Source organism: Schistocerca nitens, chromosome 9 (assembly GCF_023898315.1).
Source record: "Schistocerca nitens isolate TAMUIC-IGC-003100 chromosome 9, iqSchNite1.1, whole genome shotgun sequence".
NCBI classification, from domain to species: Eukaryota; Metazoa; Arthropoda; class Insecta; order Orthoptera; family Acrididae; genus Schistocerca; species Schistocerca nitens.
This window is the reverse complement of record NC_064622.1, coordinates 413,837,745-413,856,899: the sequence shown is the minus strand read 5'-3', so window position 1 is coordinate 413,856,899 and position 19,155 is coordinate 413,837,745. Positions and strand designations below refer to the sequence as shown.

Here is a 19,155-nt window from a genome sequence, read left to right as displayed (position 1 = left end):
CAAGAGGTCAAAGGAAAAAGCATAAAAAAAATTATTTTTAAAAAACAGTCATACTGTACATTACCATGGAATTGCTGTAAACTGTTTAAATTCTTTAATATATATTTAATGTCAAAACAAAATTTAGTTTCAACCCATTTAATTTAAGATAGTAACAGAAGTGCCAGATTCTCTCGAAGTGGCTAATAATAAACATTAAAAAAACACACAATACAATTCCGAAAAAAGTAAGACAGACCCTAAATGGAAACAATATTATGGTGAAACAACGTATTTTTACATTGCACTTAATCTTTCAGCTGGAACAGCTAACTCGGAGGAACAGTGACCACTCTGGAGGAGGCTCTGCAAATTTACGCTTTTCTGCCTCTTCTTGAACTGTGAAAGGGTTTTTCAGTATCTCATGCAGCATTTGGACTTCAGTAAAGTCATCATCTTCTGCTCGCTCAATTGCGACCTGTGCCATCCAGTTACGAAGAATGTAGCGTGGATTGAATTTCAGTATCCGTTCCTTCCGTACTTCCTCAGTTAAATCTGTGAATAATTATAAACGGTATTCAGTGGCCAATTATTGGAAACAAAGCAGAACAGTAAATATTTTGCTGGGTCCGACAATAAGAACACATTATCTGCTCTCTGGCAGATTACCAAATATAATGGAACATTACATATTCCATACGATATTCAATACAAATGTAATGAGATGGAATGTGACATCTCAACATACCTAGTATATAATTCTTTAAAACATGTATTTACATTGCAACATGTGTGTAATTTTCATGTCCGAAATTGATTACTTCTTTCTATTGAGGGGTGCCTCTACAGTACAGGTACCATTAAGGAAAAATAATGTAAATCTAACCTTGAAAACATTTCTGCCATCTGTCAGATATTTTGTTTCTACAGATTAGTAATCTAAGAATTTTGTAGCTATGTATTATACACTGTTCTGTGCCAAAAACAGATTCATTAGAGGAATGTGTGGATTAGTTTTCCTTCTACTGTTGAATTTTTGAACTCAAAGGTGTAAATGACAATAAATTTCATCAGTTAATAAATGTTGTGAGCCTGCTGTTCCTAGAGGTTAAACCAATGCCTACAAATCTTAAGCAAGTTAATCCAAAACCTAGTTCTCACTCCTTCCTTTTGCATATTTGTGCCGTACAGGGTGACAACTTTAGATGAAAGAAAATCATTAATATTTTCTTTGCTGATGCATTTTTTACTTGGCCCAAAACAAAAAAATGCATCATTCTCAATAAGAAATTCCTGATTTAAATTAAATGGTTGATAGACATAAATAAAGATGCCCATAATAATACACTGTGAAAAATCCTTTGTAATTCATGGTAGTACACTATGAAAGATCCATTGTAATTTTTTCACATGAAGAGGATATAACACTTGTGAACCTCTCTGTCAATTGTTTGGAAAGCCAACTGCAATTTTCTGCAACTTGTTCCTTAAAAAGAAACAAAACCAAGTATGTGCCGAGCCATGCATTCCATAAAAACATAATTTCTTCAACAGAATGTTTTCACTGAAACAAATGATGAATTTAATAAGTCATAGAAGATTCTAACTGCCGATATTCTATCATTTGAAAATTTTATTGTATTCAGCAAATGTATAAACTACTGTTTCAGTTCAGTGATCATTTAAAATCCAAACTGTAATTGGCTTAGTATCCCACTATTGCACAGATAGGTGACAAACAGGCACTGTCTCAAATATTCTCAAAATTATGTAAGGGGAGAGACTGACCACTAGTTACTGCTACCTGCAGAGCCATCCTTTTAATAGGCAGGCCAATTTTTAACCTCTGTGGGGAAAACTGAGTTACTTTTTAGTGTCAAACTGAAAATATCATCAACCCAATGTGAAATTACACTTTAGAATGACTTCATAATTTTACTTATTGCAGATGGGAATGTGTAAGAAATTTCAACTTCAATCAATTTCATTCGTGTTGCTTCTCTGGTGTACTGTTTTACCTCCTCTTTTGAATAACTTGCATCATGTTTTCCACCTACTTGTAAATAGTACCTGTCTAATGCTTTCATCTTTGATGCAACACAAAATCCAAAACTTACTTCCTTTTCAAATGGTAAGTACTAAAAACATCTGCCACAAGTGAAAAATGTCTTATCATATTTCTTTAGTACTCCACTGGGCATCAATATAGAAAACACGTCCTTGATGTGTGGCCACCTAGGCCAATATTAGTTCAGCTGCAGCATGTTGTAAGCTGCATCAGATTTTATGTATGGTTGCATCTTAGAGTGATATGTGTGTGCCTATCTCGATGGACTGTACAACCCTCAGGACTGTATTTTGCTCCTCAGATTACTGGCTGCATCTGATGTAACAACACTCGCACTTAGATTTGAACAATGACAGATTTTATCCTCATTACTTGGCTGCCTTAGCCTATGAAGAACTTACCTGATTCATGTGTTGGTACTGATTATTATGCAGAAATAAATGTAAAGTTCTATAAAAGGAGCCCCATTGCTTTTAATAGAAATAGAGCCATCTTCAGCAACTTATTTTCCCCATCTCTCTTTTTATGTTATTCTATATTTATTTTATTGTCTGTGCTTTTAATTTCAGGGAACATGATTATTTTTACAATTTTTCTTAATTAATACTGTTTGTAATATGTAAATTCCCTTGATCACTATCTGCACTGACTATTTTGCAGACATTCCAATTTCATTCCGAAGATAGTATGACATCTGTAGTAATTCAAGATTTATTTGAGGTTTCCTAATTGCACTGAATTATCTGGAGGGAGATGACTATTTTCTAAAATGGCTGCAAATATGTTAAATTTAGAGCTGGCATTGGACTCATGGTAAATCCTTCCTACTCAACATTTTAAGTTTTCTCTTCAGCAATATACTGTTTTATCATTAATCATCCTTAATGTTCTCATGAAGTGTTTTTGAACAATGCTATAAGAACAATATAACATAGCCTTTTTTTTTGGGAGGAAAGGAAACAGAGGAAGCCAGACGATTTTGGGCCAATATGGCATGTTTCGGCTAGTTGCCAACCTTAGCTGCTGAACAATACAACATATTGTAGCAACGAAGTAGGCACTGTGAATGCAATGTGCAGCCTGCACTGTGAGAAAGGGGTGGGAATTGTTCCCATTGTATCTCTCCTCTCCCTGCAGCAGGCCATAACTAGGTGCTGACCACATGTGCATGTTTCCAGCATCCAATGCAAAAAGGCAAGTTATATTATACATATAGCACATGCAAGGAAATTACAGAATCAAGCTAACTGTGCATCATTATATGCCAATTTAACATGGTAGCAGTATAATGTAATTGGATAAATAAGGAATCTACCCACTAAGTGGGAGCAAGAGAACACATATATAAAAAGAGATTTTATGTAAACAAGGCTCCTTCTTCTGGCAGAAGGGTTGAAGGGGAGGGAGAGGGGTGAAGGATAAGGACTGTAGCAGTTTAAGAAAAGGGATAGAGTTCAGAAACATAACAAAGACCCCAGGTCAGGGGAGACTTACCGGGTGGGATGAGGAGGTAAGGCTGACTTTTGGGGACTGCACCAGATGAGACTTGAAAACCTAAGAGCTTAAAGATGGAAGACATGGTAATATGTAAGACAGAGATTACTGCTAAAAAAACTGTGCATGAGTTAATAACAGTGAAAACCTAAGTGCATTGTATGTAATAGAGATGTAAGGGGGACAGCGAAAAATACACAGGTCAAAAAATGAAAAATGTAGAAAACTAAAGTACAGTGAAGAAAGGATTATTTACTGTGAAGAAATGCTGAGACGGAAGAAATTGAGGCAAAGTTGGCGGCAAGAACCAAGGACATGTTGTAATCCAACTTTTCACTTGGAGATTTCTGAGAAACTGATGTCTGGGGGAAGAATACGGATTGTGCGTGTGGTGAAACAGGCACCAAGGTGACGACTGTCATGTTGTAGAGCATGCTCAGCAACAGTGCCCAACAATCAGTCTTTCCTTTTCAACCTGTCTGGTAAGTCTCTCCTGACCCTGAGTTCTGGGTGACTTTTCTGAACTCTTAAACACTCCAGTCCTTTTCCTTCACCCCTCTTCCTTCAACACTTCTGCCAGAAGAAGGAGCCTCTGGCTCCAAATGCCTGCATATGTAAAACTTTTTTTTTTTACATGTGTGTTCTCCAGCCACTGCTTTGTAAATACATTTTTAATCTATCCAATAACAACTTATTGTCAAAAATTGTTTATTTTCATTGTTATAGCTTGGTAGCAGGAACAACAGAAGAGAAAGTCAGCTTGAGCTATGCAATAAATTTCAGCTGGTAACAGCAGATATATCGTTCAAGAATCACAAGAGGAGGAGGCACACTTGGAAAGGAACTGGAAACACAAGATGATAAAAGCTGGATTACATCATGACGGGACAGATTCTGGAAACAGATAATGGACTGTAAGGTATATCCGAGGGCAAATATAGGCTCAGATCACAGTTTAATAATGATGGAGAGTAGACTGAAATTTAAGAAATCATCAGGAAAAATCAATGTGTAAAGAATTGGGATATGGAAGAACAGAGGAATGATGATGAGATTTTAACATTCTATGATACTGGGCAATGGATATCAGAGTAAGTAGTTTATCAGTGGTTTTTTTTTTTTTTTTAACACCACATCTCAAATTCTCCAATTCTCTTTCCCAGTGTAATCACAGCCCATGATTCACTGCCATACAGTTCTGTGCTGCAAACTCACATTCTCAGGAAGCTCTTCTACAACATAAGGCCAATGTTTGATACAAGGCTTCTTTTAGGAAGTACTGCCCTGTTGTTCTATATTAGTCTGCTTCTAAGTGTCCTCCTTGCTTCATATGTTGTGTGTTATTTTGCTTCCAAGGTATCAGAGTTCCTTCACGTTGTGGATTTCATGGTTCCCAATTGTGATACCAAGTGTATCATTATTCTCATTTCTACTACTCCTATTTATTTTCTTCTTTCTTTGCTTTACTCTCAGTCCATAATTTGTGCTCATTAACAGTCCACTCATAGTGAATATTGTTTATATCCTTCTGCCTTGAATTTTAATCACACTCCTGAACCTGTCTTTAATTTTAATTATTCTTCTTCACTGTACAAATTGAAGAGTGGGGGAGAGAGACTGAATCTTTGTCTTACAACTGCTTTAAATCAGGGACTTCCCTGTTGTTCTTATTTATCTCACTTGGTTCTTGTAAATATTGTACCCTATGTCATTCCCTGTAGCTTATACCTATTTTTTCTGAGAATTTCAAACATTTGCACCATTTTACATTGTCAAACACTTTTCCTAGGTCAAGAAATCCTACAAATCTGTCTTGATTTTTTGAACTTTTGCCTCTGTTATATCAAGGGCAGCATAAAAAACTGCTTCCCTGACTATTTATTTGTTGTATAACGAAAACCAATACAAGTACACAACATTTGTGGATAAATATGCATAAACATGATGTTATAGAACATTACGGCTCATGGTAAATGTACCTTCATACACCCAAGAGGACAGTCAGCAACAGTGCAATGGATTAACTGCAAGTTCATAGAAATGGACCATCTTTGTCCTTCTCTGATGCTTGTATCTTTCCTAAAGCCAAATTTACTGTCAGCCAACATACCTTCAAGCCCTGTTTCCACTCTATTGTATGTTATTCTTGCCAGCAGTTGTTAAGCTGAATGTGTAATATTTCCCACATTAATCTGCCTTTAACATCTTCGTGACTGTATAAACAACACTTCCGAAAGTTTCATGGTATACCTCCATTCTCCTAGATTCTACATACTAACTTAAATAATCTTTGGTTTTCACTTCCACAACCAATTTTAAGAATTATGAAGAAATTTCATCCATGTCTAATGCCTTGTTTGACAATAACTCTTCCAAAGCTTTTTCAAACTGTGATTCTGATGATGGATGCCCTACGACATACACATCAACGCCTATTTCTTCTTCAGTCACATTAGCAGATGTTTGGTCCCCTTAAAGGTCCTCAGTGTACTCTTTTAAACCCACCCACACTCTGTTCTTTGTTTAACAGTTGAATTCCTTATACAGTTTTAATGTTGTTGCACTTACACTATGAAGAGCAATGACAGAGGTTGGATTGGCAAATACAGATACGAACTAATTTTGGATAACAAAAGAAATACTTCACCTGATTGACAAAAGAAGGCAATGCAATTGTATTTATGGAAAGAAAGGAATATAGCAACATAAATTCCTTAGGAAAGAATTAAATAAGAGGTGCAAGGAACTCTAAGTAAGAAAAAAAGAAGAAAAAGCTAAGACCATTTGAGGATTGAACCCTGAGCCTTTGTCCCAGATTTACCACTGACAAACATTCACAAACTTTACTTTTTAGCTTGCTAATATTCTGATAGCATGCACAGATTCCACTTTTCCACTTACTCTTATGTGATGAATCAGAGATTCTTTCAAGACTGTCAGAAATCCAGAGAAGAAGAAGCTGGAAGCATTTGAAAAGTGTTGCGATCCAAGAGTGTTAAAACTTAAGTAGGCAGATAAATTATAAAATGAAGAAGTGCTAGAAAGGTACAGATGAGTAAAGAAGTCAATGGAAAACCCATAAGTATCAGAAGGCTAATGTGACATCTGCTAAGGCATTCAGAAATATTTAACTTGTTCATGTTAAAAGAAGTAGAAGTGAGAATTGTATGGACAAAAAAAGAAAAGAATATGCAAAAGAGATTATAGAGGATGCTGGCTATATCAGTTACACTGAAATGAAATACATTACATGAACAGAAAGGATGGAGGACAGGGTAAACAGTTGAACGACTGATGATGACTTTTTTAAGGACTGCTCACCTCAATTCTGAATTTAGTATAAAAACATGTTGCACGTTAGCCCCCCCACCCCACCCCAATAACCACAGAAGTTTGCTTTTGTGACATAATGCCAATTCTCCCCCCCCCCCCCCCCCCCCCCCAAATCCCCCCTCAAAAAAAAAAATTCCCTACTCATTTGGATAACAAGATGATCAGCATTCAGTCATGCTGAAAACAGAAGAAGAGCAAAGGAGTGTAGCTCATTTCTGGCAGCAGAAGGAGTGGAGAATTAATGAAAGAATGGGACAAGCATACAAAGAGCACTGCACGTCCATTTTGAGGGTCAAGGCATGATAGAAACAATTCAAGGACATTGGCCAATGTAGAATCAATGAATGCCACACCACATTACTGATATCATTGTAAAGCAGGCGGATGTCCTTATTATGGAAGACTGAAGAATGACAGTGGTCGTCTCTGCCCCAGAGGCTGGACTGAGCATTGGAAATGCAATGGACATTTGGTGCTCTCCATACATTTGTGACATTCATCGATGAGTTTACATTCCCCATTCTCTTTCCACTGTAAGAAAACACGCTATATCCCTTCGCTGTTCTTATGAACACTCTACTTCTCCATTCTGAGCACTACTGAGTGCAGTGGATAATTGACGCGTACACATGCTCACTCCAATATCTATGGGAGCACACCCACATCCCTCCAGCATCAAGTCTGTGGCCTCAGCACTCTTATATGGACTAACACATCTGTAGGCAATAATGCGGTGTCATTGACCATCGACACTGATGTTCCAGCCAATGACCACTGCAAGAACGCTGCCTGTCCTCACACCATTACAGAGTGTCAATTGGAAAAAGGAAATAGCTACATGTCTTGAGAGTTGTGAGTTGCCACTGTCACACCTTGATAAGTGGCCACATGTGACAAGGGCCACCACCATGAGAGAAGACCTACTTCTGCCCTTCAGTGGACAGTTGTGCTCTTTATCAGTCTTTGTTATTTACATTGTGTTACATGGCATCAATGGTCATGTGTTTATAGTAACTGATGTCAACAGTCAAGAGTTCATTCTTCTACAGAGTTGCAATTTTACACAGCTAGTGTTTAGATCTCGAGGCATTGAATTGCATACATAATTCCACATGTAAACATTCAGCCACAGTCATGGAGAGTGAGAAAGATAAATGTATTTTATTCCAAATAAATTGTTTTGTGTTTTAATTAATCATTTTACTGACTGTTCTTTTTTACCACCTGTATGTTGGATAGCAGATCATGAGAAATGACATTATGATCATTTTACACTGGCACATTTCTCTTCGAATAATTCTAATATTTTATGCCAGTCTCTCTAACACTATATTTTATGTCTTTAGCTGGGCCTTTTTAGTCCCATCACTATCAGATATCTGTTACAATCCTTAAACATCTGTTCAAAGTTTTGTGTTATCTGTTTAAGTTTAACATTTGTTTTCATGACACCTAAGATCCTATAGCTCCTGGCCTGCAAACCTCCCACAGATTTTACCCACAAAGAGAGCTCCTGTGCTGCAGTGTGTCAATCTTTTTGGCATAATCTACAGTCCCATGTTACCTTAATGAGTGCCCTTTTCATCCCCATGGCATTTGGCTCAATGTAACCACAATGCAGAACCTCTGAAAAAAAAACACTGACAGTTTCACAAATCTACAGTAACACTCTACACTAATATCTATATTTGTAACTCATGGCTGATCAGTTTTATACAACCCCAACATTTAGACAGTATCCATAGGAAAACGCACTTAAGAAAATTATTTAATTACAAGGAGAGAGAATGGCTGGTCAGTATTTACGCTTAGGATGCAAAATTCAATAGCTATTAATACATAAGCTTAAAAGTGAAAACTGTCAGACCAATTAGTTCATTCATCAAGAGGGGGCAAAGAAGGATTGGAGGGAGAGATCAGGAATTGTGAAAAGCTGGTGGCAGGTCTCTCAGATCCCAGGATGACAGGCACCATCCTGTTACGAGGACAAGGGAAACAAAGATTTCTCCTCATCTGCACTACTGGTGGATCCCTCCTTTATAAGCTTCACAAATCTATTTCTCTTTCCTCACTGAGGAAGGAACTAACATTTCCAAAAGCCAGAAAAGTTTCTGTTTTTCAATCTTAAATGCATCTTTTGGCAATGTATGAATTTGGCCTCGTGATGATCAGAAACGACCAGTTATTTTCTCTCTCTGCACTTCAACAGGTAGATAAAATTAAATAGACAATATTAGGGTTATATGCTAATTTTTACCATGGGTAGAATTAAGTCTACAAATATTTCTGTGAATGTCAGAAGAAATATGCGCTTTTTACAATGTTTCACCTTACACGAGTCAATACTGGCATGTCCAATAAAGTAAATTACACTTAAATTACATTCACGACAGGATCAAATGTTTAAAAGTAACTCCTTATCTAATATTATTCAAATATTTACAATGACAACATTAAATTTGGTTGCATGGGTTTAGTGTGATAAACCAATACACTTTATACAACAGCTTATAAATTATTACAAACTCAAGATCAGTTACATTATTACAGTATACAAAACAAATAGACATAGCTAACTGGAAGCTTAAAGACTTACCCTTTTCTTTCTTCACTCTATTCCTATAGAGTTCAATAAAGTCTTCAAATAATCTGTGCCCAGACAATTTTTCTAAAGACCAGAGGGTATCTAGTTTAGATTTGTCTGTAATATCAGTCAGATCAATTTCACCAAACTGCCTAAATGTCATTGTAAAATCAGCTCTTGTTTCTGCCATTATCTGAAGCAAGAGTGTGATTAGCTCATCATCTGAGTCTTCAGACTGTTGTAAACCCAACTTTCTCACAAATGCTTGTCTGAAATTAGAAGCACGCACATAATTTTGAGTTGAAACTCACATATTACACAAAGGAGACCATTTTGGAAAGAAAAATGTTACAATATTGAATGAATAAAACCTCACCTCCTTTTCTGAGTGGAGTAAGATGAAAGGCTATTCATAACATCCAATATCTGGCTCCTCTCATCATCGTTTAAGAGAGGAGACAAAGCATGGGCAAGCTTTTCGAGGTTCCATCTGACAATCTAAAATGCAAGCACCAGTTAAATATAGTACTGTCAGTGATGCTTGGTGACAGGTAAGGGCATAGACATAAATATTTCCAAAAAAATTGTGATGTATTTGCTACATTATTGTTGATCACATAAAATATTGAAACTTAGAAGTCGTAGAACTTTTTTTTTTTTTTTAAAAAAAAAAGTTGTGATTATTAATGAGATATACTAGTGTTTCCACTAAGACCTATGGTATTTAACCTTCACTTCTATCATTGTCTTGACCAGTTATACTAGAAAAAAATTTCATTTTGCAATCAGTATACAGCTCTAGCTACATTTTAAACATAATTTATCATAAATCATTTAGATTTGTTCTTTTACTTTTTTTATGGTTATGCACTTCAATCAGTAAAAATGGAATGCTTTTAGAATCATTTTGTTGTCCATCTGTCTGTCTGTCTGTTCAACTGTGAAGAACTCTTTTTCTCAGGAACAGTTCTAGGTTCAAGTTGAGATTTACGTCAAATACTGAGGTCTATCGTCCCTTGGCGGTGTACGTAATTTAAGCTTCTAGGACAATGCAATCAAAAGATAGGGTCATATATGTTACATATTTTGATACGAACTCTTATCAAAACATGAACTACATACGTACATGTCAGTCCTGGTTGTCCAGCACAAAAGCACATGCCTGGAAACTGAGAGGTTGTGGGATTGAATCTCTGTGAGACCATGGATTTTTTTAGTTTGTGTTTTAACTACACTTCACCTCTCAACAATTTGAGGAGTTGCCAGGAACAACAAGTGGTTGGAATTCCACGTTAGACTGAAGATCCTCTTTCCCGTGTTGGATAACTGAGGTAAGACTTGCACCAAATCATTAAGCCACACAAAATTATTATTATTATTTACATATACAATTAAGTTTATACAGAATGCTCAGAACATGAGACCTATTCACATTTGCCCCCCCCCCCCCTGCATTCTCTACTGTTGTTCCCTTTCCTTGGGGCACTGTAATAGTAAGATATATGGCTTGCACTTGAAAGGAATGAGATTCAAGTCCCCATTGGGCTGTCCAAATTTAGGTTTCCTGCAGTTTCCCTAAACCAAGTAAGATGAATGCTAGTCCAGTTCCTCTGAAAAGGACACAGCTGATTTCTTCCCCATTCTTGTTCAATTCAAGACTGCATTTATTTCTAATGACTTAGTCATTGATGAAATGCTAAAACACTAATTTTCCTTGTTTCTTCCTATCTATCTGCTTAACTCCTTGACTACCTCTCTAGCTTTTGTTTTTATGATAGTATTTATGTAATATACAATTTCCACCATATTTCATCTCTTGTGCCTCAACATACATTTTAGCCAATAATTAATGTTTCTTCATTAGTGAACTGCTTATCATTTTTTAATTATAACAAAGTTTAAAATTCTGCTATTACATTCCACTTTTACTCCTCATTTATGCCGTGGGAGATCATCATTTTATCTACCTTTTTTTTTTTTCTTGCTGCCAATCTGCTTCTGTTCACTGATATCATAACATGAAGCTCTACACCAGATCAATTAAACTACGATCAGAGACGAGAGGTAAAATGGAACTTATTGTAGAATGATACAACTTTGGATTAATTAGGGACTCTGTGTACTCATCTGACTCAGGTTCCCGGCTTTCTCCTCCATATATCAGCCACTGCACACAACAAAATATTTTCAGCCTTATGTTGTTACATTCTTTGTTTATGAGTATTCTATAGAGAGATAAGTCAGTAGACCACTATCAACGACACCCTGTTACATTGTGTAGTTATGAGAATGTAACCTTTTTTCTCCTTTGTCCCAGACACTACTGACTCTTTCCCCCTTTGTATATATACTCTGAATGCCGGATTTATGGGAACACATTAGAAAATAAGTTTTTCTCGATATATCAGATATCCATGCATACATACATACAGGAAATGGCTACCTGAGTATCAGAGTATGTGTGTTACGCATATTGATGTTTCATAGTTTAGAGATACTACAGTTAGCTCTCCCTAAGCTTGGTGATAAACTACATGCCACAACTGGAAAAAGGCGTACATCAACCACATTAATGACAGATGAGATCATTCATCCTTGCAAGTCAGATGTTTATTTAGTGTCACTCAACTGCAAAAGGTTTCGTTATAGGGTCCAAGAATTAGTTTCATTTATTAGCAACAATAATGCCCACACAGTACTTGGAACAAAAAACTGGGTGAAACCAGAAGTGAAGAGCAACAAAATTTTATGCTGGGTGCTAATGGTGGTGATGTATTCATTGCTATAAGGAACTCAATAATATTTAATGAGGTGATCACAGATTCTGAATGTGAAATAATCTAGATTGAGGTAAGTGTCAAAGGTGGATCTAACTAATTGATGCTTTTATAAGTTACTTGCCTCATGATATATAGTGGCAGAACATTTCACAGAAAATTGGAGAATACTGAGAGTACATTTTCTAATGATGCCACTGCATCAGGAAGAAATTTCAACTTGCTAACTATAGATTGTGAGAGAAAGACAATTAAACTGGGTGGCAGAGACAAGGATTCATGTGAGATTACTCTGAAAGTGTTTTCTGGAAATTATGCTGAGTAGTTAGTTACAGAACTGACTCATGAGGACATCATCTCAGATCATCTAGTAAGTAACAGTCCTGAACTTTCATTGAGATAAGCGATTTTTGAACAGAAACTCAACTTAAGTCACTCGATAGAGGAAAAGCAACTCGATCAGATGACACTCCTGTATTACCCTATACAGATTAACAGTCCCATACTTGCCAAACTAGATCCATAAGAATGTAAAATATGAACTCCTTTTTTTTATTGTAATAGTACAAACTACTAAAACAACAACTACTGCTTGAAAGAGCTAGCTCCCCTTCTAGTTGCAGTCTGTAGGTTATCAAAAGAACAAAGCATTCCTAGTGGTTGGAAAACAGTACATGTCGTTTCCATGTTCAATAAGGGCAATCAGACACATGTATGTAACTATAGGTTTTATTGACAATGTGCAACTATAGATCAAATTTTATGCTTGTGTATCATGACCCATTCAGAGAATGAGAATTACCTCTGTAGAAGGCAACATAAATTCTGCCAACAGTGGTCTTGTGAAGCTCTGATTACACTGTTCATCCATGAGACCAAGAAGGCAGAACATAACAGCTCCCAGGTTGGTGCCATGTTCCTTGACTTCAATAAACCATCTGATAAATATCCACATTCTGCATAATTGCATAGTGAACCAAATCAAAGCTTATGAAATAACACACTAACTTTGTAATTACATTTGGTATTTCTGGCAGATAGATCTCAACATGTTGTAACACGGGGTGACATCATAAGATGTAAAAATTACTTTGAGTGAATCCCAAAAGGAGTATTATAATGTCGTTACCATTCATGTAAATGATGTGTTGGATAATTCCAAAAACTCTGTGAAAGCATTCTCAGATGATGATGTTTTGTACACTGAAGTCACAATGCCAGATAACTGTAGCAATATGCGGGGACATTTGTTTGGTGTAACGACTGCCAATTGACCCTCAACATAAATAAATGTAACATACAGAACATTATTGACTAATTATACATTTGATGATCAATTACTGGAAACACTAAGAACCATAAAATATTGAGGAGTATACATTCAGAGTGAGCTAAAATGGTACAAACACACAAAATCAGACATAGCAAAAGCAGATGCAAGACTAAGATTCAAAAGTGAATCACAAGGAAATTTAAACAAGTAGCTTACAAATTCCTCACTCCACTGATTCTTGAGACTTGCTAGTTAGATGGAACCATTAATTACAGATAGGATTAATAGAGGACGTAGAGAGAATCCAAAGAACAGTACAATTCATCATAGCTTCATTTAGTAAGAATGAAAGCATTATGGATATGTTCATCAAACTCTAAGGGAAGACACTGTGCGTCATGGAGAGGGAACAGATTAAAAAGAAAATTATTACTACCTCCCACCTACATTTTGAAAAATGACCACAGAGGGAAAATCAGAGTAATACGAGCTCATACAGAACATTACTGACTGTTGTTCTGCCTGTACATCATTCCTGAAAGTAAAAGGAATGATGGACATGATAGTGGTACCGCATCTACCCTCAGAATCTGAAGTTTATTGTCTCATGATGTACATACATAAACCATTGATTTAAAGCACAGGAAACTCATCAATATAGAAAATGTATCAGTGATACATACAATGTATCAAACAAAGAACAAAAGCAATCTTAATTTACAAAAATTGTTACAAATTTGTTTCATTACCCTACAAAGCAATCTTCATCATCATTTAAAAATTCCAAGAGTGAATAATAACATTTTTGCACTAGGATGATGTGTAATCTCATCTTCATGAAACATAGTTCCATACAGTGAAAGATTTTTAATTTATTATAAATTTTCATAGCCATGTAATGAGGAGTTTGGAAGTAGAGTTTTATTTTCTGAGATGGCAACACGAAGTTCTCTTTGTTTCTTGTGTCATACATATGTTGTAATTAGTTTTCTATAAATAATTATGAACTGGTATGGATAAAGACAAACAGTTCATAACTGTAAATACATGGAATAGTTTTAATCCTTGAATAAAGATCGGCATGACTCTCTAGGCTTAATATTACACAAATTTCTAATGATAGTTTTTTGATTTACACTACTTGCATTCCCTCAAAATATTACTCTGTATCTTACAATGGCTTCAAAACAGTTGTTGTAAAGATCTTTCCTAGTGTCAATGTCACCTGCATAAGACAATATTGTGATTATGAATGCTAGACTGTTTAGCTCATTTGCCAAGTAGCTTATATGCGAAGACCAGAATTTTTTTTTCTAAAAATATTCCCAAGAATTTGATAGATTCTGACTTTTATGAGTGATTTGGAAGTCACCTGATTTTCACTGTTTAGTTTTAAACTGTGTGAGGTGGTTTTGTTTTCATGTTTACTTTTAATTCATTTACACCAAACCAGTGTTTTCAATTAACTATTTGGGGCGCAAATGACTCTTTGAGGAATTTGTCCTGTGGTCTCGCTTGCAATCAGCACAGATGTATCATCTGCACATAAAACTGAGTGCAATGTTCTGTGTAGCAGTAAATCATTTACTAAAATAAAAACAGGATTGGGACTAAGATGAAGCTACTTGACTGTAAATTTTTTAAAAGCTGAACACTGTTATGATTTATTACAAAAGAAGTTCTCTTTTGTTTTTTAACTCAGTTTTAGTTGGTACAGTTTCTGTTGCAGGAAAAATGGGAAATGATTTGTAGGCAATGGGCAAGTCGGGAAATATTTTAGTGGTTTTATTGATTTGTGTTTTTGGACTATATTTTGAATTATGTTATATTTTTAGGTTTTTGCTACCAGAGATTTGGTTGCTACCGTCATTTTTTCTGATAGCTAAATTAGTTGTTAAGATGTGTTTATTTAGTTTTTGGACTTGGTTATGAATGTATTGATATATGTTTAGTGGGTATTGTGGACTTCATTTTAACTCTGTAGATAAATTGAAGTTAAAGATACCAGATGTATATTCTTATTTGTATATTATTCAGTTGCTTTGGAATTTTGTTTTAATGTGGTCAGTCGGCATTGTTGTGTTCATTTTAGGTACACGGCTGAAGTGAATTTAAGACATCATTATTTGTGGATTTTCCTCCCAGTAGAAATCATTGTTTCATGGTTAGTTGGTAACCTTAAATTTATTTTAGCTATGTAAGTTAACAAGATAATAATAAAAATTTGCAGTGTTCTTTTGGAGGATTCAAGTACCATGAGGTTAATAGAATTTTGTTTCATTTTTGGATTTCGACATATGTGAAGGGGGAGCAGGAGATGGTGATTTGTTCCTGCTACCCTCAAATTCCTGGCAGGTGTCCCATCAGTTACTTATTAGTTTTAGATTATTTAATATAGGCTATTGTTTTAAGGTGAAATTTCTGTTGCCGTGTTTCATTACGGTTGCATAAACAACTTCATGGTTGCCATATTGGTATTATATGAGTTGTCTGTATATGCCATTTCAATGATACTGCATGTCAAAATCAATGCCCAGTATACTTCAGAATTTACAGTAAACAAACTGGAGGAAGATAGTGCGCAGAGGCACTAAATTACTGCTTCCAGTTCCTGCACTAAAAAAAGGAATGTGAGGCACACATTATTTATGATGGTCAATGGAGGAAACTTGTGACTTAGAACTGCTCAGAAGTAAAATTCTACAAATGTACATTTCAATGTCATTTTGTCATGAAGTGTCTGGTGAGATGGCTTTGACCCATTTACTGATTTAACGTAATAACAAAACTTCTTAGGCTAATATTCTTTGTCAGATCACATATATACAGAATTTTACTTTCAAATTAGTTGAACACTTTGTGCATGGCTCTCCTTATGGGAATTTTGACTCTGTATAGTTTTTGTTAGTCTGCGAGGCTTTGGCTACATTTAAATGTGCACTGAAACTCTCTTTAGTTTCACAACAACTTTCTAATATGACTGCCAAACCACCACAGGTCGTCCTTGTCCCTCACTTCACATGGTACTACTTGTCCAGGCACTTATGATTGGCACCAAATTCTGAGTCTTGGAAGACAACAGGCAGACAATTAGTTCGCTCCAGCACCAGGTTATGTCTGAGATCAAATGATACTGCTAGGTGTTATGTAGCCACAATACATATGACACCACTCTTAGCTCTGTATGTTTTGTGCAATCTGAGTTACAAATATGAAATCCTGGTGACATTTCTCTTGGTGGCATATAGGAAGCAATCAAGTTTATTCCCTTCATTTCTAACAAGTGGCATTAAAAATTAGCTAATACATATTTTAGTGCGTGTTGTAAGTACTTGGTGCACTGTCCACTACACACAACCACCTCAGAAACTGGCATTAATTATGGCATCACAGACTCTTAACTTAGTTGTCATCAGCATAGTTTTCATGATGAATACTTCTCCTTTTCTCCTTTAGCTTAATAACTTCAAAAGTTAGTTGACTCTCTGAATTTCATATCAATTATATTCAGAAATTAAATTTGGTATACTGAAGTAATTCACTAGAAATTAAGTTCCAAATGTTGAAGAGACCTATTAAATCTTTCAAATACTGCTACACTTTGGATATGTATGACAAATCAACAAAAATGCTTGTGCAGGTAATATATGTGTCAAGATATGTTAGCACAAATTAACAAATATAGCTGATCCACTTACTTCGAGCTGTTTACAAAGAGCATATCTCTTCTCATCATCCGATGAATTTGGCACAAAGAGTGGATCATAAGTTTCTACAAAACCAAAGGGACCATAGTCAATGGTAATTCCAAGAAGGCTCATGTTATCTGTGTTCAGTACACCATGAGCAAATCCCACAGTATCCCAATGTATTGCCAGGTCCATTGACTTATATGCTACATCACTAAACATTTGAACATATTTGTTCTTGTCATCCTTCAAGTCAGGGAAATGTTCCTGAAAGAAAATCTTAATGTGTTACTGTGTTTTTACCAGAGCCTATCAGTTGGTCACTTCCCAAGCACTGTGTTTAAACAGTTATTATAAAAAATTGTCACCTGAATGATGTAATCTACTAAAACTTTAAGAGTTGCCAATTCACCATACTCTGTCAAAATTTCCAGGGAACCAAACCGGAACCAAGAAGGTGCTAGCCTCAGCACTACAGCTGCTCTCTCTGCTTTAGGATAACCCTTGTAAAACTGATCCCTTACAACAGGATCTTCACTAACAACTAAGGTGGCAGCCCTAGAAGTTGGAATCCCTGAAAATATGTTCATGAAAACAGGAACTGATTGCAGATAATTTCTTTAAAGATTGATCATGATTTGGAAATCTGTCTATCTAAAAATACAGCCTATTATTCATATAAACAATTAAGTTCTTAATGTTTTGTATGATGCAGTGACCGCTACCTAAATAATACATGGCTTCAGAGCATAGAAACTCTCTGACTGACGAACGAAGCACTGCTCGTCCATCACCAAACCGCGAGTATGGTGTCCTTCCTGAGCCTTTTAGTTGTAATTCCCAATGTTGTCCTTTGCTGAAAAGTGTAATGAATCAATCAACCACTACCCATGCAACAGATAGTATATAGGCTTGATATGCTGCTCACCTGTTAACGTATTCTCCAAGCGATACTGCTCTTCCATCACCTAGTTGGTAAGCCCAAAGTCCAAACTGGTAACCGCCGTATCTGTGAGCTAACGGTGTTGAACTATCCAACACTTTATTCCCAGCTATAAACTGAATAAATTCCTCTGTGTCACTTATTTCCGGATCCATGTCAAGAATGTCTGTTAATGCATCTCGCGAGATCGACACAAGCCTTAGCTTTGTTTTTAATGGCACCGGTGACACTTCTGAAAACACCGCATTTTCTACATTCCCACGGACATAGTTTTCTTTTATTTCATCAATGGGCAACTGTTTCAGTTTGCTACAAGAAAACTGCCATTCACTTAGGCTTCTTTTCAGCCTAGGACAAGTATCACGCTCGATTATATCCATCACTAAGTGCGTGTAATTCTTCGGCCACTTATCACAAGTGTCACAGGTTATCGAAGTGGCAACAACACACAAAATCGTCGAACACAAAAGAATCTTCATTAATTACAAATGGGATACATCAAGTAAATTGAAAAACTTCATTACAGGCGCCACACCTATTTTCATGAGTGTCTGTATTTAGAATGTCAACTGCTGCCATAACAAATAACTGCTTCGATATTTTACAGTTAAGCGACTATTATAAATTTGTAATGAAAATAATAACACAACACACTAAATATCGATTAATCGATAAATACTACAGTTGATAGTTTTCTCGACGTATGTGTGTTCAGTTATTATTCATCGACACAGCGCTCCGCAATATCGATGCTTGTGAAACAAGTTAAACAACCAAGCCGGCGCATTTGCAATTGCTAGAGAAGTTAGTTTCATTGGCAATGAGCTCGCTGATTACTGATGCACTTCCTTTAAAGGATAAGCAGAAGTAAGTACTTTGCTTTAGATAATAAAATGCTGGCATAATCAGTACGTGTGACAGAGAACACGCCATGTAGTCGTAATGCAGAAGTGGAAGACATAGCACTGGATAGAAACTTATGGGACAGATTACTCTAGCCAGTCAAAAGACTTTA

At 36.0% G+C, this 19,155-nt stretch overlaps 1 protein-coding gene across 1 annotated transcript; it reads right to left on the bottom strand.

Annotated features, from left to right (window-relative positions):
- Positions 1-84: 84 nt before the first annotated feature.
- Positions 85-18,782, bottom strand: LOC126203002 (protein adenylyltransferase SelO-like). The gene is made up of 7 exons (XM_049937200.1): positions 18,126-18,782; positions 17,923-18,053; positions 17,566-17,771; positions 17,207-17,464; positions 9,835-9,956; positions 9,471-9,727; positions 85-534 (listed from the first exon to the last, which is right to left on the bottom strand). The coding sequence occupies exons 1-7, from the start codon at positions 18,617-18,619 to the stop codon at positions 296-298; spliced, it is 1,707 nt and encodes a 568-aa protein (XP_049793157.1). The 5' UTR covers positions 18,620-18,782; the 3' UTR covers positions 85-295.
- Positions 18,783-19,155: the final 373 nt, after the last annotated feature.

What these genes read in the sequence shown, in the direction of transcription:
- LOC126203002 (XM_049937200.1), bottom strand. Translation starts at nt 18,619, where the DNA reads ATGAAGATTCTTTTGTGTTCGACGATTTTGTGTGTTGTTGCCACTTCG. An exon ending in CTTGGAGAATACGTTAACAG is followed by an intron (nt 18,054 to 18,125) that starts GTGAGCAGCATA and finishes TACACTTTTCAG; the next exon opens with CAAAGGACAACATTGGGAAT. An exon ending in TAGTAGATTACATCATTCAG is followed by an intron (nt 17,465 to 17,565) that starts GTGACAATTTTT and finishes ATTTTCTTTCAG; the next exon opens with GAACATTTCCCTGACTTGAA.